We start from the raw sequence: 24,845 nt of genomic DNA, 5'->3' as shown, positions 1-24,845 counted from the left end.
TTTTTAAAATTTAAAAACGCTCTTTTAAAGTTGTGAGGAAAGGGTTTTATATTTCTGTGAATATTCATTATTTACTACCGAATGGGTTAAGAAAAGAGAATGAAAACACAAACTATCTTGATCTTACCCCCACCTACTAAATATGCACATCGGTTTAGCTTTAGGAAGAATGGGCCAACTATGGCCTAACCCGCCGCTGCGTGTGACCACATGCTTTCGGAATATTTCAATTTAAGCAGACCGTTGCAATATGTTGGGATAGCTAGACTTCACTAACGGTACGCTCAATGACGGTAGACACGTCTTCGGCGCTCAAGACTTTAGTCATAATACAACGATGTGACGCCGTAAAAAAATGTGCGCACTGTATATTGAAGGGTGTATATATATATATCTAACATCTAAGTTGTGTGTTTTTCACACATAGCGCAAAAAATCGCGTATGAATATGTGTGTAACTAGACGTATGCGCAGTTACATCTATATGCAGTTAAGGTTAACAACACTAAAATATTTATAAAACACCATTTACCTGTTGTGTAGGAGCATCCATGTTGCTCAAAGATAGAAAGAACATGTTGTTTTGTACAGCGTATAAACAAGATGGTATAGCGAGTTTGGAAGTGTCTAGTGGTGCACGGATTACGTGGTGATTCAGCACATTTATAGTGGAAGTCGGTCCCCCGCTTTCGACTAATAACACGAAGATCGTCACCACCATTTTAAGCAACTCCTAAAACGAACGGTTGAAATGTCACCATCATGTGCTGTAGGCCAGAGTCCGTATATAAATATATACGGACTCTGCTGTAGGCGAATACTAATACACAGAGTTCGAGTTTATATACTGACTATGCTAGTACAGCAGTTTTAAAACAATAATCAACATAGTCCAAAATTTAACAGTTGCGGGAAAACCGCAGTATTGTGTTACAATTGCATTGGACTTTGATACAGATAATAAGCGTATTGTTTCTCAAGCAAAAGGTACTATGACGTAACAGCAAACAGAATCTATATTCTACATCTACACTGTTGTACAAATGTGGCCAGAACATTTTAACACGTTGCACCATTTACCTAACGTTGTAAAAAGCAGTGATTACGATTAGTACATAAAACGAGCTGTTAACCAGACTAAAAACACGTTACGATACGTACCTGCATTGCTACCACCGTTGATGATACATACGTAAGTTTTGCTGTCACTTTTGAGTATCTAACCAACACGGCATAAACCGAGCCAGTTAGCGATAGGACTGCTAAAAGTACAAGCTTTTTGGGCAATGTTGTTGTTGCCATCGTCCGACTTGACGAGTGTAATACAGTTTAAATACCTTTTCCTTTAACACAGCATACTTGCAAATCAATCTAAACCTATAAACAAAGTTGTACAACTGACGAAAACTAGCCATCACAAAGCAAAATAGGCCTGTAGCTTGTTTGCAAATAGAAAGATAGCCTTCAGCAGAATGGTTGTAATCTTGCAATACAGCAACTTCTTACTACTGAGCGACTTTCTGCTGCAGCTCCGCTTTACAACTGCAGCGGAATACTCTAGTTAATTATTATCATACATACATACGCTTGTGCCTATGTGGCAGGTCTGCTTTACTTAACAAAAGGGCACCTGAAACTGGCGAGCCTTGAGTCATACAAAATATTCGTCTTCTCGCTCCGTTTGCTATTCTGTATGACGGAACGAATTCTTTGTTTCTTTTATTATCTTGCTTCTCTCTTTTAAGCAGAAATTTATTTTGAAGAAGTTCGCGTATGCTTTGCTTTCGTCCAAACGAAATAAAACACTTTTTGGGCAGGGTTCAATAGTTTAGTATATTCGAACAGTTCTGTATTTTTTTAAAGCTAGATTACCGTTTGGTAACTATATCCACAAAAATAACATGTGCTTTAGAATTTTAATGCTATGAAACCAAAATATTGTCACAGTGCTGTAGACAAATTCGCACCAAGCTGTTTTCCATTACTTCTGTATAGCTATATAAGCATGTATTAAAATACATACATAAACATAATATATGAAAAATAATTTAAGAAATTATGCTTTTGCAATTAAAGTACCAGTACTGGTAAAAATGTGTCGTAAAAGGATGACAAAAAATACAAAAACAAAAATTATAACTTCGGGAAATAAGTTATACAATTAACAGTGATCTATAAACTAAATGTGCTACGCAGCAATTGAGTAAAGCAAAATTTGTTAGAAACATGAAACAAAAACACTGCTTATTAGCAAGAGTTACAACTTCTTCAAATTACAATGGGCTTGATATATATCATAGAACACATCCGCTTTGAGAAACCAAGTCTGCTATATATGGCCACGTGTAAAAAAAGATACTTTTTTAAACTTAATTTTAATGCAGATGTTAAATCAAATTCAGTCGAAAAATTTGCAAATCCTTGTAGTTGGTTGTTATTAAACAGGGGGTTTAAAATTTAATAGAATTTCTCAATAGCATATGTGTTCTATGGTATATAAACTTACAATTAGAACCATAAAACAGTGTTGATAGATTTTGCTACAGGCTAAAAGCAAGCATAAGCTAAAAGGTAACTAAAGTTCAAGCTGCCGTGATAAATTACGTTACACAATTATAAGTTTGCGAAAATACTGACAAAGTTGAGCGCTGTTTGATCAAGTACCGTTGATATTGTGTGCATGAGGTTGGGTGTAAACAACAGTGGTAAGTGCAGAATAGATTAATATGAAACACAATATTATGTTGCTGGAGGGGAAAGAATAAAATTAATAAATAAATATTAGAATTTTGTAAATGGTGAAGATAGAATGTGGTGGATAACATAGGTGTCGGACTTTTTGGGGGAGGCAGGGGTAGTTAGACACAAAATATTGTGAAGAAAAAAAATGAAATTTTGTTTCATTGGTTGTAATGTTTACTGATTAAAACGGTGTATAAAACTCTAGGGTTGACCTACCCACCCCGCCACCCCAGGTTTGGCACCTATGGTAAGGGTGTTGTTATATAAATGTGTTGAATATAGGATGTGTGAAAATATTATTAACATTTGACTTATATCAAATCTATGTTTAATCTAAGATATCTATGTTCGGCTGCTATCAGAGAATAAAAAGTTGCTCGGAGAAAAAGAAATAGGAGTTAACTAAACTAAATTTCAGTTTACATGAACTTTTAAGTTATAGATGCTTTTATACCCTTATGGGTGTTATGGTGACAGGCCAACTCTTGTCTAAGCACCCAACATCCCTCGTCGCAAGACCTTACTCATATAGAATTAAAGGGTGGTTGTTTAAAAAGCAAACTCTAAAAAATGTATGAAAAGGGCATACCGCTATTAAATTTCTCCTAACAAGTAATAATATGATGTTTAGAGCCTTGTACAAAAAAGCGTTAAATGTTTAGTTTTAAACTTTTTTCTGCCCTGATAGTAAATGAAGTTAAAAGCTGTACTGGGCATGTTATGTGTGCGTGTGTTAGTGCTTATTGTAAAATATGAAGTGGGTAGTGTGGGCAAGGGGTGCAGACAACTGAAGCTACTTTAGATTTACACCCATTGTGGTTCACGGGATTTCGACTGCCTTACTGGTGCTACCCGGTGGCCATTTTGCGTTGTGTTTTTAAAGTTAAAGTTCTGGTTAGTGAGGCCACACGTTTGTAGTATGTGTTCAGGTATTTGGGAGGCCCTCTGTAAAGATCGGTTTGTCAGAATGTTTTTGTTTTGATCGTAAGGTTTGTAGTTGTCCGATTGTTGCTGGTATGCGTCGGGGTAAGTGGGTGAGATGGGGGATAATTCAGGGGTTGACAGGATGGCTGAACCTACATTATCATGGTCGATATGCACGAATGACTTAGGGTGGCCATTTACCATTGGTGATTTAGGAGGGCTCCCGTTGTAAGAGGTTTTAGTGAACGCACTGACAGGAATGTTCCCAGTGTCGGAATCAATGCTTTCAATGCTCATTTGTCGACGCCGGACCTGGAGTTCGTGAGCAAAGGAAGATATTGACGGTACGCTGTTACTCGTGAGGGGGTTTGTCGTCAAGGGGGCTCTCGTCGGCCGGTTTTGTCCACTAGGGGCTATTTGTTGAGTAAGATCCAAGGAGTGAGACTTGTGGGTTGTTGGTGGTTTCTTATCCATAGTTTTATCTGCTTGCTTAGGATGTAGGTCGATATCAACACTTTTATTGAGGGAAGATCTGCTGAAGGACACGGGGGTCGGAATGCGACTTCGACGCTCTGTTGAGTCTCGTCTGCAATAAGACATCATGTGCTTCAAATATATTATATGTCCGGCACCAAGGACTTAAATGTACTTTCCCAGTGTTGGGGTAATTGGCCAAATCTGGCCTAAATCCCAGGTCCTGACAGGGACCTCACCCATAAAGATTAAAAAAAAATATATATTATATAAATATTTTTATTCTGCCTAACGTTGCTTAAAGGCTTTGTTAAATCAAAATACCTAATTAAAATACCCTCTTAAAAACCTTAAAGTAATCAAAATACCTAAATACTTATACCCAAGCTTTATAAACACCATGAAACTGGTATTGGTAACAAAATGTACGTGGAACCTGAAAACCAAGTCCAGCTTTTACGTTTACTCTAAAAATGATAAATTACATGAATCTGGCCCCAATCTAGAATCCTTTATGTTTCTATAGAAGACTGATGAAGCCATTTTGGACGAAATGTATATCTCTCATAAACTGTCCGTTGAACTAGATTTTTATCCGTTCAGATTTCATACGCAATTGATTCTAAAATTAGTTTATACTTTTCTTTTCTTGGTCTCGGTAGTGAGCCATAGTTGCTGTTACGTGTGGCTGAGTTGTTTAAATCATCCGAGTTCTTTCTTTCAAGGTGAACGGCAACCTCAAGGTCATCCGAGGTGAAGGAAGAACCAAATGCTTGCGAAACCTGGGACGGAAGTATTAAATGAGGATAAATAAATATAAATTAAACTATGTATATTTGGAAATACAAAATTAATATTGTTTAAAGTATATGTTTGGAAATACTAAAAAAATAAAATTTAAACTATAAATAATTTGGAAATATGAAATGAATATATGTTTAAACCGAGGAAAATTACATGGTTATACTGTATGATTATAACTTAGAAATGAAACCTGGCAGGTCAATTTTGAATACAGGGGACCATGCATTGCAAAAGTGAATGGATATTGATATATGTTATGTCAGTAATGTCACGCCTTTTCTTTAAAGAAGTTCGTACTTCTGCTCTATCCATAAGAGTGTAATACCTTTACCTCCTGTTTTTTTGCGTTTGGAAACTTTTTCAAACTTCAATACTGTGGCCGAAGAACCAAAGAAAAGTCATTCATCCATAACATAAGTTTCACCACACACATAAACCCCCCACATACCTCACTATCAGTATCCACAGTAAGCAATGACACTTGGTTGGAAAGACATTCTTTCTCGAACGCCTGTAACATTTGTAGCTCTCTGTCGCCAGCTGATGGGGATAACGGTGTTGACGACGATTTTCTAAAATTGAAATTTTAAACTTAAATTTTAGTCAAAGTGTGTGAGTTTTTTTAACTCTTTAGCAGCTAATTTCTTTATCTAAGCTGTTTTAAACTTTGTTACTGTATTTGAAGATTAATACAAATTTATGTCATGCAAGTTAAGTTCTTGCAATAAATTAAATTGACTAAGACATCTGAAAATATTGCCATTAACTTTTTTATTTTAATTTGTTTTTTTTTAGTTCATTAACTTTTTTAGCTGCATTATTTTATTTTAAGAGACCAACATAACTTAAATGAAGAAAAAAACTATCATTAAGATATCCCACAGTTGCCCATTACCACAATCACTACTGATATTTAATGTTTATACAAATTAATATTTCACCAACCTCATGCTCGCAGTCGAGTCACTGTTCTTCCTTGTGTTTGAGTTACGGGCTGAACCTGGGACCGGATTAAAGAGGATTTATGTCAAAAGATACTTTGTTTATTCGGCCTTACTTAGTTGAAAATAAACTTTGTTTATTCAGGTTAACCTTTGTTAACAAAAGCTATATAAAACCTTAGATGTTTGTATCAAAGCTTTATAACAAGATGGTATTGTTATCACAACTTTTCAGTAAAGAAACCATGAAACAAACAAGATTTATTTTTATATAGGCATATCTTTAAACCAGGCACCACTTATTGAGTCCTTAAAAAAAAGGTATATAACAAGTAGAGTTTTTTAACCATGTTGGAAAATATAAGTTCAATAAAGGCTTATAAAGCCACGGTATATTAGTGTGTGGTGCAGTTTGGTGTAGTATAACTCTATAAGTTGCCACCAGACCACTGTCATAGCAAAGTAAGTTATGCTAGTAATATTAATGAACCTGAGTTCCTCTGATTAGGTGAATTATCCTTCATTATTGAACTTCTGTTTACTCTCGATGTACGAGGTGTGGATACTGTGGACCTCTGTAAACAAACATGGAAATAATATAATCAACATAACATATGCGGCAACTCTAAGCCAAACCAAAGACTCACCGGACGTTCGGTTCTTGAGCCATTGAATGCAGAAGGTGGAGATTTTGGGCTGTTGGAAAAATGTAAAATAGTTAGTTATAGTTATATATAACTATAACTAATAAGTTAATAGTTATATAGGAGCCTTGTGTTACACTTTTTTCCAGAGGATCTATTTTTGGATGAGCTGTCAAGGAGTATCTCCAATCCATTTCGGGAAAGCAACAGCTCTGACAGGGTCCGAAAAACTGGTAAGGTCCATGCGGTAGCACCCTGGGTGTTGGGGCAATGGGCCAATCCTGGCCTAAATGCTAAGTCTCATGGTGTGCCACGCTGTGGGATCTTACCCACAAAGAATAGAATAGGCTTAATGTTTTGCTTTGTTCAATATTTCAATATGTGCAACATTAATCTCTAAAAATATTCAAATCTCCATAATTAAGATACCAACCTGCTGTCTGAGGTTCTCTTCACTTTATGAGTCCCTGTTTTATTCCTTTGTACCATCAGTTGATCATTTGTGTGCGTGCGCGACTCACGTTGTATGGGGGGGGTACTTTTGGGGCGACTTAGTCTAAAAGGTATGTTTTATTAAAAAATAAAAAACTAGGTGGATTTTGAACTGTTGATATTTCACTGCTACAATTATCACACAATTTACAACAGTTAGGTTTACAATTAGGTTTAAAACATAAATGGTCAAAAATACCTTTTCCTTGTTATATGAATAAATGCCTACAGTGTCCATCACTTTTACATTAGTTTATGAAAAGTTTTGTTAATTTAGGAAAAGTTATAAAATTTAAAATGTGTTGTATCAAGTAAAACGAGAAATCAAGTGTGCTGAAAACGGCTGAGAACTTGAGAATAATAAAAAGTTTGTAAAAGTTAGTTACCTTGCAAACACATCGTGGTTTTGTGTGCTTGTCCTTCCACTACGTGTTGGTGATACTTCGGATGATCTTGGCGTGAATGAGCTCATACTACTGTGTATGTTTAATGTTAAATTATTCATGTGAATTGCCACATTCAAATAACTGCTTATAACATGGGTTGTTTGTCAAGCTACCAGCAAAATAAAAGTTACATCTAAGAAATCTCTTATAAAGAACATTAAGAACTAGGGTTTTTAATGTTTGGCTAAACTTGGCATTTAAAAGAAATAAAATGGTTTTTAAATTGAACAAAAGCTAATATGACATTTATTAAATCATTATTATTAAATTATTAAAAGTATGATATTTATGTTTCATTAAATCAAGCATTTAAACGAATCAAATCGTCTATTCTTGTAAGAGCTTTTAAATAAACCACACATCAAGCTTTTCACATAATCTGATTGAAATAAGTTTATAGTTATATAAAACTTCTGAGTGACATGTCATTTGAGGAACCTCAATTCTACCAAGGTTAAATAATCCAACGTTGAATTAACCCAAACCCACAGTGATAGCAGTGAAACACTAATCTAAGGAATTTGTATATGGTGAAAATAAACAACCAGATTTAACAGGATTTGGGTGGATGTAACTAGATTTAAGCGGAAATTTGGTACAAGCCACAATCTGTACTGAAATATGGTAAAATATTTGATGTGATATTTTTTACTGTCTTGAAGCAAATTTGATAAAAATAGTGGAAAAACTGTAGTTTATTTTAAACAAAGAAAATTCAAAGGATTATAAACCTGTATCCATATCCTCACGAATCTCATAAACTGTTGTTAATGGTTAAAAACCTGAACAGGATAAATAAATGAAGGTAACTTACTTTATCCTAGCGTGGCCGAAAAACGACAGTCGTTATAGCACAAGTGTTTATGGGGATATTTGGATATTAGGTGCTAAAGGTGTCTCCCCCACCCTACTATATGTTGTAATTCTAGATATAAACACATTAATCAAAATCTAAATCTTACTTTCTGTTGTTTTGCCTTGGAGTGGTGGATGATGGCCTTGGTTGGTTCACAGACCTTCGTTGAACTGTGCTTTGGCTTCTATTGCTTGATAAATCCATCAGGTTTGAGTGACCTAAGATTTGTGGGGAGTTAAAACAGGGGTTTTAACAAGTATTTCTCTTCTCATTAATGCTACCCATATTGTCTTACAAAGCAAATAACAGTTATACATTTTTATGTTATTTTTGAAGTTATAAAAACCTTTTTATGCCTTTTTGAAGCCTATTCTATATTGTATAGTTAACATTTATAAAATAATAGTGGAACACCCAAATAAATTTAGTTCGAAAATTCCCTTGACTAAATGCGACATAACCTACAACTCATATTGATAATCACTGAACTCACAAAATTTGTGATATCCATAAAAACATTCCCATAGCTTCCATCACTTACTTTGCGCGAGTCTTTTAGATGCAAGCAATTGTCGGTTCCTGGGTGTTTGTGGTTGTTTTGTTACATTGGGTTGTGGTTTCGCAACACTAAGCTGTTGTTGTTGTTGTTGTTGTTGTTGAACTGCTGTTGCTGGCATACTTTGGGTGCGACTGTGTCTATGATGGTTGAATATATTTAATTTTTATCATAGATATTGAGATGGTGGAAGACAGGTCCCTTTACCACATAATATCCAAATATCTGATCGTGTTTTAAACAATGATTTATGGGAGTCGTGAGGAAACTATTTTATTATTCTTTCAATGTTCTTTGTTTAGTACTAAATGGGATGAAAAAATAAAATAAAAAGGTGTCCCATTTTCCCCACCCTGCATGACTTCTTCCTTTATATTAATTTTGAAAAATGATTTATTACTATTTATGGGCCATATTTATTGAAACAGTGTATTACATTTATTTTCTCATGGTAGACACTTAACCGCATAAGTTAATGATGTCTAGCCTTAAAAAACACTGACAGATAAAATACAGCTCATATACAGATGGTCACCTGGGTGAAAGTTTCTTATCTGTCCTATGCCGCATGCATCTACAAGGGTCATGCTTATTGAGGTAATGTTCCAATGTATCCCAACCCCCACCAACCCGCACCATCACGTGTTGACGCAGAATCTGGGTTTATATTCAATGAATAAATGTAACTCGTTTATAATCTATTTAATGCACAGCTGACTTTTTAGACAATCAATGTATTTGTTGTTTACCATTATTGTAAATGTTATACTCATGAAAAACTTGCAGATATTTTTTCCAATGAGTATTTTAAAAACAGTCATAAATGGCACAAGAAAATTAAAAATTATTACACATATATAAGGCAAAACCGTGTCTTATCAGTATTCTGTTTCAGTACTAAATATGACAAACTTTAAGCTATATTATATTACTGGCTAAGGCACCTTGAGTATTAATAATTAATATTAAAGGATGACTATACACAAACAATAACTACATTTTAAGACTTGTAAAGCAATTCATATAAGAAACAGAAATATCACTGTATTTCTGTATATAGTCCATATATATATCTATATATAGATATAAAGTAATTAATTCATTTAAATAAAGAAAAAAATTATAAAAAGACTGACAGAGTTTTATTGAAGTACTTTATATATACCACATTAACAAGTGATTTATTTAAACCATGTTAACAAGTAACTTATATAAACCACTGTAACATACCCTCATAAAGATGAGACTTTCAGAGTCCCCCACTTTATATTTCCCATCTGCAACCTTCACCATTGGAAACTGACTTGGACAAGTACACATGCCAAGAATGTATTGAACCTGGGGGAGGATGGGGTTAGTAAGAAAAGATGGAATGAAATAACAAACATTAGGTGCATAACACACAATTTTTCTGGTCGGTTTCAAAATGTTTTATAAACATCATATCTTTGATCACTTTGTTATGTATGAAACATAACAAGCATTAAGTAGATAAAACACAGATTTTCCGGACAGTTTTAATAAAAACATAACAGAACATTTGTAGAACACGGTTGCTAACATTTTTTAATAATAAACAAAAAACACATTTAAGTCGGCATTTTTATAATGCGAATATATGTTGTACAAGGACAAAATATGAAGATCCAAATGCATGGTTTATCAGAGGGTCACAGTGTGCTTGTTTTTGTTTTAGAGACTGATTGCTGCAAAGTAGTAAATAAAATAACATATCTAAGTATAAATATTTTAAAAATGTAGGTTATTTTATTGATAGTGTCGGTGGCACAGGTGTTTAGTGTCTTTGAAAAGAGCCACGAACCATGCAAGGTTAAGAAACACTGGTATATATATAACCTTTTATATTGTTAGTAAGAATATATCCTGAAAGTTTTATTAATTTTTAACAAACCATAAGAAACATTGACAAGAAAACTTGTGTAAATTTAAAGAGCATTCACCATTCTACCACTTGAGGTATATGTATGCAACAATTTGTATAAATCACAAAACAAACAATGTTTAAAATGATAAAATATGAGTGTTAGTGTGTTACGCTGCGTTACTGTGTATAAAAACTCCTATAATTCAGAAGCTAGATTTCTAGCCAGGATGATATATCCTATATACCGTTGCCCTGTGTTGTGGTTATTACCAAGGCATCCCTTGTTGTTAGAAACGAACAAATTCTTTCAAAGCAATTTACGCACATTCATGTTTGGATAGGAATTTTCGTTTGACTTGCGTTTTAAGTTACGAGTGAACAAATATTGGACAACAAGTTTGAACAACGGATTGTGAATATTCTTGTTCAACATTACTAAGTAATTCTTACTTGTACTTGAAGGTTGGTTTATGCAACAAAAATGTATTAGGCATTATTTTTTTTTTTAAATACATATTTTTGGTAAATTTATTTTTTCTACTGTTATAAAAGTGAGATAAAAAATTAATTAAATCTATATAATAATAAACACTCAATACTGATATTAATTTAGCTAAAAATGCTAAAGAGACTAAACAATAACCAATTTTGTCTGTACTTTGGGACAAGAAAGAAGTGACACACTTCACAAATATGCCGATACAAGTTTTGCAGCATAGCGTGTATGTCATAGATTCTTGATACTTTTCTACCATATATACATAATAGATAAAGGCAAGGGGTTCATGTTGTTGTTACAATAGATTGATCTAAGACAACGTGGTTTATGTTACAGAGTTAAAGACAGGATAATATATTATAAGAATAAGAGAGGTCACATTCTGTTGAAGGCCACTTGTCTACACAACAATTACACTACTATTGTGACACAATGCTGGTTGTTTTGTTATAATCGAAATCGAATTGGTGTCATATTACATATCTTGCGGAACAGAGCCGTTTAAATAATTACCACTAAATACTAAACAGTGTATTTGGTAATTAAAATGTTTGCATTAATTATAAGCCATGGTGCAACCTGTGTAAATAATTAAAAACCAACTAATTTAACTCAGGCTTGTTTAATACAAAGAGATGCTTTGTAATTTATTTATAACAATAATTTTCCAGGATTGCCGTATAAGTTAACATTGTACTGTTTAAATTAATGTCCCATATTTTTTGCCAGAAGAAAACTTTTTGGAAAATAATATTACAAAAGTGTCTGAATATTTTAATATTTCTTAAAGACAGGAGTACAGGACTAAGCAGGCAATAAGTTCCATAACCACTAAACCTAAGTATCGTGTTATTTTAGTAACAAAGCCTATAACGATGTCACTATACAATAGAATCTCAGGAGCAAATAACTCATTTGAAAAGAATGTTTTTTTGAGACTTGGAACCTTGCTTTCAACAAAGGGAAAATAAAGTTGAAGACAAACACTCCACGTTGTCCCTACGTACGAACTGTTAACAAGTGAAACTGGCCAGGGTTGATCGGACGGTGGGCAAACAGTGTAGTAACGTGAATGTTGATTTAACGGGCAACATTAAATACTGGTGCAACAGTAGCTAACTGCTTTGAAAACACTGACTTTATAGGAGGAGTATAAATATTGGATTTTTTTTAAATTAAAAGAAATACGCAATTGTTTATACACTGTATGTGTAATAAAAGAAAATATGTTTTCTAAAAAGTTAAATATAAAACAATGGTTCAAAAACACTGATTTTATAGCAGCATAAAACTTAAAAAACTTTTTGGAATTAAAAGAAATTGAATATTTGAACAAATATATATAATTGTTTATATACTGATACACTGTATGTGACATGTGTAATAAAGCAAAATTGCCCAAATATGTATTATAAAAGTCCATGTATAAAACATTGAAAGCCCAATAACACTAGCTGGCTAGGTCTATACTTGTGAATGAATTTAGCTTAAATAATTTAATTTTTTTAAATTTCTAATGCTTGTAACTTTATCTATACTTTTGGGGATTTTTTAATTGTTTCAATATTTATTTTGGAAATTATATTTGTCTAAATATAAATAGGAAAACTGTTAAGTTGTTATGTTGTCTGGTGTGAAAGTGACAGATTGTTTTGTGTCTGTCCCACAGCAATTGAACATCTGCTACCAAATTAATGATAAAATCAATACCTAATAAATATGCATTACACAAGCAAGTGAAGTAACACAATCATATGGTGGGGGACAATATTAATGTCTTGTCAAAACAAAAAAAATGTTTTTTGACAAAATTAATTTTATGTCAAAATGAAAGACTTTAATAGTCCAAAAAATTAGGCATAAAAACAGAACAATTTCAGAACTATTTGAAAGTTCAGAATTTTTTCCTATCTATAGAAAAAAACTAACTTTTTACAAATGAAGTTACATTTAATCACAGTATGAAAAAATGCAACTCTATGAAAAGTTACATGTTATGTACAAAACTTATAAAACAAAGTAAAAAATAAACTTTAAATAACATACCATTTCGTCCAATGATTTAAAGTCGCACGTAACTTTCTGCTGAGGAGGGTTGGGTGGTTTTCGATTGTTCTTCTTTGCTTCTTTCTCAAGTTCAATCTCTTTATCAATATCTTCTTCCATCTGGACGAGGACTGGAGCTGGAACCCCAAATTTACTTCCTCTTCTCGCAACCTGCGTGGTAGGATTAGTTTGTAAGATATTAAAGTGAATAAAGCAAAAAATATAAAATAACTGGAAATTGAAATTTAATACTGAGTAGTGTCAGAAAAATATAAATATATTTATTAATAATAATACTTTGTAATAACATCCGAAAAATTGGAAAGCAAAAAATTAGGTTTTGTACGTTAACAATACAACCATCAAGACCATATTTCAATACAGCCCAAGCACCCAACATTTCTTTATGACCAATCCATATATATAGCTAAACGGTATACATAAAATACCCCAAACTTGCCTCCAAGAGACACAGAATAACGTTCTTTTCATTATGACGTAACACAAGATCATTCGTCTCAAACATAACGCTTTCGGAAATTTCAATTTCATGTCGACACCAGTTGATAAAGTTCGCAATATTGTCGCGTGCAAAGAAACTGCTTGCACGCACATATTTACCCTGGGTAAAAATAAAGGGAAATTATATATATATACATATATATATATAGATTTATATATATAGCCTATATTATATTTAATATGATAAGAGAAGTTTTCCTAATACACAAAACATGCACAGTGACATAAATAGAGGTCCATTATTTTAATTCTAAATTTTAGGTGTATTTAAATCGGTGGGGTCAAGGAGTGCTTATTTCATGTTCATTGCAGGTCATGTTTCAGTTTGCCATCAATTGTCAACCCTCCAAATGAAAGATCTGCCCATGGTCCTCGGTTTGTATTAGAGTGATTTTTATACCTTATCTACATGCTACACTCCCAAGTTTACAGACTAATAATATTGTAATAGAGTTAGGTCCCACATCGTGGCATGCAATAAAACCTGGAATTTAGGCAAGTGTTTGCCTATTACCCAATACAGACAGACAAACATACAAACCAGTCCAACGACAAACCTGATTAAAAACAATGAATTTCTTCGGCACTTTGTTGATATTTTGTAGATTAAGTTTCACATTATGTTTGATCATATAGTCAGCGCATGTAGTAATGTTATTAGCATGCTGACAAAGTAACGTCCCTGTCTCAAGGATTTCAAAGAAGTTGTTCACGTTAATTTCAACAGCATAAAGGCCCTGGAAATATAAAAGCCATTTGTAATAAAGAAATAGATAAGGCGAGGCAGTTACTTATGGCAAATTTTGCAAGCACATTGGCAAGCTACAATAAAATGTGTCTTTTATTCAGATTTTAAATGTTGTAAAACTCATTGGCATACATAAACTTATGAATAAGTATAGTAAGACAAGCAACTGCCATATTATGCAGTCTGGTATATAAGCATACTGGTGCAGGTAAAAAATCTACCCACTACCATGTAACACCTTCTTGTTTCTTTTTATTTGGCTATGTCACACATTGTACACTAATGCCAACAGTTCAAAAACATTTTCCGGCCACACGAGGATAAAGAAAGGTACATTTATCCATTCATTCAAAGTTTCAAACTGAATAGAAAATACCTTAAACCAGTCTGCAAGGTCCTCTCTCATAGCATAAAGATACTCCTGGTTGGTGTTGTACGGACGAATACTTTGGTTTGCCGCGTGCCCGATTACTTTCCGACCAGGACTGTTATCGTTAGGGAACAAATAGTTTGGTCCGTCCATCATTATGGGATGCTTTTGGTGGAGCAGTAATTAGATAGATAAGTTTACATGGTGTAATATAAACCTCTACACTTGCACACACATGGAATCAGACTTCCCTTGCCCTTTGATAAAAGGAAACTGATTACCACAAAATAGGTTTTAATAATAAAATGCATGCGAAAAACAAGCATACAGTTAATTTAACTATTCTGAAATGTGACAAAGTCTCAAATGTACAGTAGCCAATACTGAGTTATATGAATCACTTTTACAATATTTCACTTAACAAATGCAAATTGCAAATAATATGCCTTACTTTTAAACTGCTTGCTAGTGTTTCTTACGCAAAAAAAAACATTTCAATATTTTTTATAATAATTAACAGTTACGTTTCAATTTAAATATAAACGTTATACAAAATCCATGCTTTATTAAACGCATTATGACTATTTAGGACTTTCATCTTACATTAAAGCACAAACAATATCTTACGATGCAATGACACTCGAATAAACAAACCACAAAAAGCGCGTCGTACGCTGTCGTAAAAAGCGTCGTTCATCGATTGGTTACTATGCAATTAATAAATAGCTCTGCTGCTCCAATGTGTTTGATGGCGCGAAATAACATTTAAAACCACGATTTATATTTTAACGTTTATCTTAAGTAATTCAATCACAAATCCTTATAAAAAATATTTATTATTATATATATGTAATTTTTCAATCCTCTGTTCGTTTTTTTTTTACAAAATAAGCGAGTTTCGTATTTAAGTACGTGCCCGTTTTGGGATGCCCATTCGTTGGCTGCATAAATTTAAAATTAAACAAAAACTTATTCGGATTTGCATCACAACTAGTTTACTTTATATAATGTGTATCATATCATTAAAGTATACTAGTGTTACATGTGTTGTTGATCTCTCGCCTCGTAAGCAGGCTACACTGGTTCGAGGCTCAATGCTACTGTAGCAGTCGACGTGTGAAAGCGGTAGATTTAACTTTAATTCGTTCCAAAATTACTGAAGTCTTTAGAATTGTTCAGTTTCCATATACCATGTTGTGAACTATTGTTATAACACGGGTGTTCATACACCTCGTGCCAGCTTACGAGTTACCATGTAGGCCTAGCCTATGTTACTTTGAGGGTGATTTTGTTTTTGTTTTTTTATTTTTTTTATGTTTGGCTGATAATTTGAAAACCTATTAATGACCACTGGTTTGAAGCAATTGCCGATAAGTGTCTTGCCCAACGACACACACGCCCACAATAGTAGCAGCGACGAGCCTTGAACCCATTACCTCTGGGTCAGAGGTAGGGCCGCTAACCACTTTGCGACGCCACCGGACGAAATATATACATCTTATACTTAATTGGTAAGCTGTCACAATTTCCTGTTCGTTTGTGTATGTTAGGAAGCGCCTGTCCACGCCGTAGTGAGCAATCAACTATACCCTTTTTGAGCACCTCCCACACTACCACCATTGTTGCCGAAGATCTATTGACTCAGTGGCCCATACGGATTGTCCGAAATATAACTCATACGCAAAACTCGACCTCAACGCCGCGATTTATACCTGAATACAAAGAAAACCTTGAATACTAATTTTTACCAAGTCTGGTACCCTAACACAGTAGAGTACTAAGGTACGAGGCTTGACTCTACCACTATTTTGTGGGTCTATGTGTCTTTAAAAACACGAAATTTGGTTTCACCAAGTGCTTCTATAGCAGGCAAGAGGTATATTTGTGTGCAACAGAATACCCGTGTTAAGGCTGCCGATGCCCAATGGCGGTAACGCGTAGGTTTAAAGCTACGTTCAAACCATACTTGAAATAAAAAATAAAAAATAACCAATTGTGACAAATCCAACACCTTAACACGAGATACCATTTCATATATACACCCCTTTTTTGCTTTTACCAGGTCTTGTGGACTAGCACAAATATGTCACAATAAGAAATAGTAAACGGAAATTACATTCGAATGAAACCATAAACCAAAAAAATGTAAACAATAACAAACATAGCTTATTACTTCACTGCGCATCTTGCTATCGTGAGTAAAATAAAACCGTTTACCGGTAGCTTCAACGAAAGCGGTGGTGATTCAAGTGACATAATGTCGGTTCCTAATTTTAAAGTTTCTAAAGTGCAGATAAGCTTGGACGGTAAAGTTTGTGAAGTAGAATGGAAAGACGGTCACCTAAGCAGGTAACTATGTCATAGTTAACAACAGAGTGTTGAATGAATTAATGTAACTCGCCGTGGTAGAAGAGTAATCGCATTCGCGCCTGTCTGTAAGCCAGAGGTTCGGGTTCAAGGCTCTTCGCGATTCCTTGGTAGTGGGCGTATGTGTAACTCCGGGCACGAAGTGTACCAAATAAAAAACGTGTTATAACTTCGTGGGGTCGCACAAATGTAATAATATAATAAGTTACGTTCGTTTATTGAACTATATATATATTCTTTTAACTATTAATTATTTATCCTCGCATGGCGAGTCGCTGATAACATAAATGTTCTGTACTAAACATCTTGTGATAAATTACGACAGTTTGTGCCCTATGTGCTTTTCCTGCGGTTGACATACATATATATATGTAATCAATGGAATGGAGCAACTGATATCAGTTGTCTTGCCCAGCCACCCACGTCAACAATTATTGATAGCATCAGTATAGCGGTTGGCTGTGTTTTGGGCTTTAACCATATAGTTTATCGTAACTAATCCTAATGCATATAAAGATTGAATATTAGAGTGTTTGCGTAGGTATTCAAAATTGCGCGGCTGTTATGCATGTTTACATTTTGTGTCTTCCTGTGAAGACGGAAACCACATATTTCCGGCTGTTTGGCGAATTGGGACACTCTTCAGCGTAAAGCATCTTTTTCTGTCTTAGTGTTATATTTTTTTTTTAAACGGCCTCTTCTGTTATCTGTATCGCAAGGGCAATGGTGTTGCTACTCAACTGTTCTTCCTGTTTTCTTTGCCTTTCACATAATAAACAAATTAATTTGACAATCTATATCCTCCTGGTGTCTCATACAGCGTTTGTCGCGGTATAGTGGTATAGCCTATGGTCCTATACCCACGGTCTATAATTGAGCAACGGAATTCTCGTTTTCGTTACCCTCACAGCAGCATGGAACTTTGGTCTCTAAATCTTTCAGGTTATATAAAGTAGAGTGGGGAAAGATGGGACACCTTTTCATTCAATTTTCTCGTCCCATTTGGTAGTAAACAAAAACATTCTAAGAATTCTAAAACCGTTTCCTCACGACTCCCATAGACCTTTATTAATTGTTTACAGGGCGGTCAGGATATTTGGTGATTATGTGCTAAATATACGTTATAACCACTGTGCCACGACACCATACATGTAATTGATGAGCAATTTTTTCTCCCATGCTCAGTCGAATTGGTATTGCTAGGTTGCATGCAGCGCAAGTAAAGGTTACAAAACTAACTGGTTCATCGCGGCCGCGTGTTGTATTTGGAAAAACCGTATAAAGGTGACTGTACACAGTATCCGACATGCGAATTAGCTTGCAAAGTCGTATGCAAACCCATTACCAAGTTCCGCATGCGGCAGCGAAATCCGGACAAAACAGACAAAACGGACGAACTCCGGTACTGTGTACAGCCAGTCAGCCACCTTAAGCATGATGGGTATTGCCCCTAAGAAATGTCCAGTAACAGTTTGCTAAAACTGGCTGCGATACACTCAAAAGCGGTGGCTAGCAACACCAAGCGTTCGTAAATTTTGACGCTGTCGCTTTTCTGCTCTTTCAATTATATTTGTTGTTTTATTTAATTTGATATTCAGAACTACTGTATTCGAAGAGATAAACATAATTTATATTATGTAAACAACCGTGTGTGGTGCGCTTTACTCGCGTGCTTCAATAAACAAAGATAAAACAGCGTTGATAAAGACACCTGTTGTCGTATTGCTTCTAAACCTAAATTCTACCGCATTGGATTCAAATATAACATTAATTTCAGATACAACGTTAAATGGTTGCGATTCAACTGCCAGTGTAAACGATGCAAACCAGACTTATGTGCAACGTGTACCGTGGATGTTCCTCGCTACACTGACGATTTCAGAATGGTAGAAGCAAAAATATCTGAAGACGGTTAGTGTAGCGATTGGTGATTCAACTTAGGCCTGCTTTATTTTGCTTTCCATGCCAGCTCTATAAAAGTCTGGATTTGTAAACTGCTTCAACATTGCATTTGCTGATGGGTTTCTAAACTGCCAGTTACCGATACACAAAGTATACACTTAACAATTTACCCATAAAGTTCCATACGTGGTAACATGTAAGCGGGCACAAGTGGTATAGATCAGGACACCCGTTTTATAAGGAATGATGTTGCCTGACCACGGATAGATAATAAATCACCTTTACTCCAGTACAGGATTTCCCAAACTACAATTACTCAGATAACAAAGCCATTAAACTTGGGTTAACTGAAATATTGAATTCCTGCAACAGCCGTTCTGTGGCATTTAGCTAAGATCCAGAGTGATTGACAGGTGTTGTATTTGACCACACATGGTGTTACCAATTTGTAGCTGTTTGTTTGGGACCCCTTCGTACCATACATTTTGAGACTCATTTCACAAAAAAAGAAGAAAACCAATAGAGTGCATTTATATTTTACACAATTCCAGAATAAAACTACATCAAACAAATTACCTTATTTTATTATTATTTACCTATTAGGTGATTCACTTGCCATTAAGTATAATGGTGATGCAGTATTGGACCATGTTGGTGTATTGTCCCTTGAGTGGCTTCGTTCGTCTTGTTACTGTGACCTCTGTCTTTCGGAGCTTGTGGAAAGCCGTGATGTCATCACAAAGTCAATGTCAAGATCAAAAACAGAGATTCCCTCAGTTGAATATTCTGAATTGAAAGACAACGACAGTGGTTTGTTCAAGTGAGTGGTTTTGTAATCTGTGTAAAAAAACTATGTGTTTATTTATCTAACATAAGCATTTTGATAACCATGCCCTAATGCATTATGAAAAGATTTAACATGTTTTATGTAGAATTGTAATGCGTTATGTAAAAACATATGTAATGTTATATGTTATGTAACATGTTTTATGTTAAATTGCAATATATACACCTTAACAAAATGCACCTTATCATATTTCCTTGTTCTAAAATTGTAATGTGAATGAATGAATGAATGTAACTTACTTTATCCTCGCGTGGCCGGAAAACGACAGTCGTTATCACACGGGTTTAACACCTTGTGCCAGCTTACAAGTTACCATGTATGTTACTTTGTGGGTGATTGTTTTTTTGTTGATTTTTTTTTTCACTTTTTTAAGTATGGCTGATAATTTGGACAACCCATAAGTGACCACTGGGTTGAAGCAATTGTCGTTAAGTGTCTTGCCCAAGGACACACGTCCACAATGGTAGCAGCGTCGAGCCTTGAAACCATTACCTCTGGGTTACAGGCAGGCGCGCTAACCACTGTGCCGCGGAATGTGTTCTGTAGCAACATGTTTTACGTAAAATTGTAAACAGTTTTTGGAAACCCTTGTTCCGGGGCACATTTGTATTAGGACCAAATTTCTCGGAAAGGTCTAATCACAAACTTTATCCATTTCCTCTGTTAACCTTCTACCTAATGTTGCAGGATGCTTGAATTGTTTTTCGAGTTTGGATTCTGTAGAGTGAGGAATGTTCCAAGGAATGATAGGATGATTATAGAGGTAAAATAAATGAAAAAGGTGTGTGTCATTTATTGGTTGAACAAAATTGCCAGTCATACCGAAAAGGAGAAAAAACTACCCATGCAGACTCAGTTATATACAAGGTTGTATATAAGTGGGCATGAGGTGTAAGAATCTCAAAATTATACACAAAGTGATTATCCATAAAGATTTCATTCATAAAAAGCAAAAACTGTTAATAAGTTTCATACTTACCAACTCTGACCGCCCTCTTGACACGGAAAATGCTGCAACCTGTTCAGTGTCCCACTGAAAGAGGATAAATGGGCAATTATGATACAAAATAACATTTTTTAACTACACAGATTATAGTGCAATAAAACTATGCTATTTAACGATAAATTCTGTTTTATTTAGTTTGGATCAAAGATTGGATTTATTCGAACGGCAACCACATCTGGCGATGTGAGTATCTGGAAACGGCAACCAAATATTGTTTTCTTGATATTTTTATCATAGCCTGCGTTATTCTTTCATTATGTTTAAATGTAGAAAATATGTATCAACCCTGGCCTAAAACCTAGGTCCCAAGGCATATTAAGTCATGGGACGTTTTCCATATAGATTAAACTGGTTAGTAAACCATGGGCAATGTAGCCTATTACTTTTCCTTTAGAAATAAAACAGATTAATAAACCTACACTCACATTGACTATAGTAGCAGCAACGAGCTTTGAACCAGGTTTCTTATGGCCATAATTTACTGAAGTACTGTTTTTCAGCTATTCAATGTTTTTCCTCACTTTACTGACAACGTGGCATTCACTGACAAAGAGTTGTTACCACATATGGACCAACAGATATACGAATATACACCTGGTATTCAAATAATTCACGCTTTACGGTGAGAATTTAATAGCTTCAACATGCAAACTGTACTTTGTAAAACTTAAAATAAAACTATTTGAAATTCTGTTTTACATACTAAGTTGTATGTGTATAGTGAGAAATATAAATAATTATGGATTGCATTTAACAAAATACCATTCGGTATTAAAACTTAAACAGAACTTAGAAAATATTCATCATACAAACAGAATAGAAATATTCATCCGGCGCCGTGGCAAAGTGGTTAGCGCGCTTGCCTGTAACCAATAGGTAATGGATTCAAGGCTCATCGCTGCTACCATTGTGGGCAGATGTGTCCTTGGGCAAGGCACTTAACGGCAATTCCTCCAACCCAGTGGTTACTAATGGGTTGTCCAAATTATTAGCCATACATAAAAAAAATTCCTCAAAAAAATAGTCACCTACAAAGTAACATAAATGGTAACTCATAAGCTGGCACGAGGTGTATGAACACCCGTGTTATAACGACTGTCGTTTCCCAGCCAGGCAGAATAAAGTAAGTTACATTTATTCTTTTATTCAGTTAAGTTATCAAATTGGATACATTTTAGTGATTTTACATACTGCCATTTTATTGTTAAATTACTAAATTAATATGACCTATATTACTACAATGAAAAAAGTTTATTTACCAATTATGATGTCATATGCTTTTTTTAACATCACAAAGGTTTGATAGTGAAGTCACAGGAGGTGATTCTCAAATAGTTGATATGTTTGAGGTGGCTGAAACATTAAGGAAAGAAAATCCGGAAGATTTTGAAGTTCTTACCCGAATTCCGGCCACTTTTACCAAGATAAATTACAACTGGAAGGTTCCAGTTTATTTTCAAATACAAAAACATCACATTAATGTGGATTACTTTGGAAAGGTCAGTTATTTTAAATAAAAAACATCATATTAAAAAACTTGGTCGGTAATTTTCAATTTTTAAAATTTTGAATTTTTTTTTTCTGACTAACTTTTGTAAAAAGTAACGCACAGAAATTAAGTTGGCTGACTAAATGTGAAAATACATCGACAATTTTTTTAAAATGGGATAACCAAAAGTGATCCAGATTGGCCAACTTTAGCCCCATCCAAGAATGTCACCTCTGTTTTGTTAATATTATATATGGGTGAGATCCTGCAGTCAGTTATTATTAAAACACATGATATGTAGTGGTAATTTTTTATACAAGTTTTGTTATCATTCTATGTTGGCCACGAGCCTGACACGCCATGGGATTAAAGCAAAACTTTGCCAATTTTGGAAAAATTTATATCAGGATTTTACCAGTATGTCAAATATACCAATTGAAATAAAAAGAGATGTAACAGGAAAAACTACATTCATAAACACGCAGAGGAAGAATGCAAGGGTTTTTATAAAATACCAAGCTTCAACTTGGGTTGGAGCAATTATATAGAATAATTAAACTAATTAAATAGATTTTTAACTTGTATTTGCTATGCAGGTGGTGGGGGTGAATTGGCATCCTGGGTTCTTATCAACACCAATTGTTCGTGAAAATGACGTGGAGAAATATTACAAAGCACATCGGAAGTTTGCGCTTATCGTAGAACGAGATGATCTTGCTGGAAAAGTAAGAAATATTACTTTATTTCGATAATTGTAAACTGTATAAATGAACCTCGGTTACTAGTGATATATTTCCAGTAGGCCATGGAATGAATCAAACTTATTTATTTTCGCATGACGGGCAACGATAGCTGTTATAACATAGATGTTTTGTAGCATACACCCCCTGCTCATTTAGAGCATGGCACTTTGGAATTAACATGTAACATAACGGCCTCTATGTTTGTAGTATAAGTTCCGCATGCAGCCTGGTGACTTGCTGGTGGTCAACAATCGTCGAATGTGCCACGCTAGAACATCGTTTCAACTAAACGGAGGGTGGAGGCATTTACAGGTATTAATAATAAATTGTTTTAGATTAGAGGCTAATATATAATGTTGCAACCGTTGTGGGCATGCGTTACCTAGGGTATGTAATGTATGTAATTTTATCCTTGCGTGGCCGGAAAACGACAGTCGTTATCACACGGGTTTAACACACAATGGTAGCAACGTTGAGCCTTGTACCCATTACCTCTGGGTTACAGGCAGGCGCGCTAACCACTATGCCACAGCGCCGGGTAATATGCTTAACAAAGATTGCTCCAACTCAATGTCTTATGGGTACTCAATCTTGGATCAACTGTATGTCCCCCTATCAACAGAAATAAAGTTAAAATTATTTGATATTCCAGGCTTGTTTTGTAAACCTTGATGATGTAAAGAGCACGTACATGATCCTGGCAAAGAAACTTGGAATAAAAGTGATTCCTCCTAAAGTTGGGAATACAAGTTCCATTTGAATGAAGCAGCAAAGCTATTTTACCAATATAAATGTATATACTTTATTATTAATATATTTTACTTATTATTTTGGAATGCTTTTTTTAAAGACTAGTTTATATGTTTATAACTAACTTCATGTTTGTATGAAAAAATGTGCTACAACCCAGGTGTTGCATCTCAAAGGTCCCGAACCATTGAATACTTACCTCATTTTTAAATATAAATAAAGAAACACGATGACCCCATTCATTTTATGAAACCCTACTGGGGTGAAGCCACGGCATCAGATACCGAGCCACGGCATCCGGTATCGAGCCACAGGGCCATGGCAGGGGACACAAGGCCGTGGCATCAAATAATAAGCCATGGCACCAGACACTTGAAGCCATGACCCACAGTTTAGGTTCAATAGTATTGTAGACATTTCTCTTATAACTCCAAATACCAATCAGAGTTTATGGAGCTCAATATATTCTATATTTGTTTGCGTTGCCGACCCATTTGAATAACATCAGTCACATGTTATGTATACTCACTGTATAAATCGAAAGCAAAATCGCGACTGTATCGGATATCGTGTATATTGTATACGTTGTTATATCAGAAGTTTAGCAGAGTAACGCCCTTTTAAGATTTCGCAGTTTAAGCTATATATTCGCTTGTACAAATTAACCGGGTTATTTTATATATGTATTCTAATCCAATAAGGCATGCAGAGTACGTTGAATAAGTAGGCATGCCCACTGTTGCAATCTATGTACCGTCAAATACAAATCAGCAATAAAGATATACTCAGATA

At 34.7% G+C, this 24,845-nt stretch overlaps 3 protein-coding genes across 4 annotated transcripts in view; 1 reads left to right on the top strand and 2 right to left on the bottom strand.

The window, feature by feature from the left end:
* Positions 1 to 3,504, bottom strand: part of LOC149727644 (CMP-sialic acid transporter-like) — a 7,426-nt gene extending 3,922 nt beyond the window's left edge. Inside the window, exons 1-2 of the mRNA XM_089887715.1 lie at positions 1,162 to 3,504; positions 533 to 733 (exon numbers count right to left, since the gene is read on the bottom strand). Of these exons, the coding sequence (XP_089743841.1) occupies positions 533 to 733; positions 1,162 to 1,302 (342 nt within the window). The 5' untranslated portion in view covers positions 1,303 to 3,504. The remainder of the gene's footprint in view (positions 1 to 532; positions 734 to 1,161) is intronic.
* On the bottom strand, positions 1,898 to 19,940 carry LOC149727643 (uncharacterized). Its single transcript, XM_089887693.1, has 17 exons — positions 19,815 to 19,940; positions 14,956 to 15,206; positions 14,389 to 14,568; positions 13,770 to 13,931; positions 13,310 to 13,480; positions 10,110 to 10,217; positions 9,415 to 9,536; positions 8,865 to 9,019; positions 8,430 to 8,541; positions 7,408 to 7,497; positions 6,963 to 7,085; positions 6,533 to 6,581; positions 6,376 to 6,460; positions 5,890 to 5,944; positions 5,393 to 5,516; positions 4,780 to 4,922; positions 1,898 to 4,252 (listed from the first exon to the last, which is right to left on the bottom strand). The coding sequence occupies exons 2-17, from the start codon at positions 15,103 to 15,105 to the stop codon at positions 3,547 to 3,549; spliced, it is 2,535 nt and encodes an 844-aa protein (XP_089743819.1). The 5' UTR covers positions 15,106 to 15,206; positions 19,815 to 19,940; the 3' UTR covers positions 1,898 to 3,546.
* LOC149727642 (gamma-butyrobetaine dioxygenase-like) lies at positions 17,102 to 24,845 on the top strand. 2 transcript variants are annotated; one of them, XM_089887711.1, is made up of 10 exons: positions 17,102 to 17,298; positions 19,094 to 19,227; positions 19,822 to 20,038; positions 20,753 to 20,828; positions 21,207 to 21,254; positions 21,572 to 21,693; positions 22,369 to 22,513; positions 23,157 to 23,285; positions 23,511 to 23,615; positions 23,956 to 24,845. In XM_089887711.1, exons 1-10 carry the CDS (start codon positions 17,207 to 17,209, stop codon positions 24,061 to 24,063), a joined length of 1,176 nt encoding a protein of 391 aa, XP_089743837.1. In that variant the 5' UTR covers positions 17,102 to 17,206; the 3' UTR covers positions 24,064 to 24,845. The 2 variants fall into 2 exon arrangements, with proteins under 2 accessions (XP_089743837.1, XP_089743836.1); XM_089887710.1 differs by having other exon boundaries at positions 17,103 to 17,298; positions 22,369 to 22,570.

This window comes from Ciona robusta, chromosome 11, assembly GCF_009617815.1.
Source record: "Ciona robusta chromosome 11, ASM961781v2".
NCBI classification, from domain to species: Eukaryota; Metazoa; Chordata; class Ascidiacea; order Phlebobranchia; family Cionidae; genus Ciona; species Ciona robusta.
Note: the sequence above shows the minus strand (reverse complement) of the source record. Positions and strands in the feature narration are given on the sequence as shown.

Coding starts and splice junctions, on each gene's coding strand:
- LOC149727642 (XM_089887710.1), top strand. CDS start 17,207: ATGTCGGTTCCTAATTTTAAAGTTTCTAAAGTGCAGATAAGCTTGGAC. Junction 21,694..22,368: donor CAAATAATTCACGCTTTACG/GTGAGAATTTAA, acceptor AACATCACAAAG/GTTTGATAGTGAAGTCACAG. Junction 22,571..23,156: donor ATGTGGATTACTTTGGAAAG/GTCAGTTATTTT, acceptor TTTGCTATGCAG/GTGGTGGGGGTGAATTGGCA.
- LOC149727643 (XM_089887693.1), bottom strand. CDS start 15,105: ATGATGGACGGACCAAACTATTTGTTCCCTAACGATAACAGTCCTGGT. Junction 14,569..14,955: donor ACCTTGCAGACTGGTTTAAG/GTATTTTCTATT, acceptor TTATATTTCCAG/GGCCTTTATGCTGTTGAAAT. Junction 10,218..13,309: donor TTAAATCATTGGACGAAATG/GTATGTTATTTA, acceptor ATCCTCCCCCAG/GTTCAATACATTCTTGGCAT.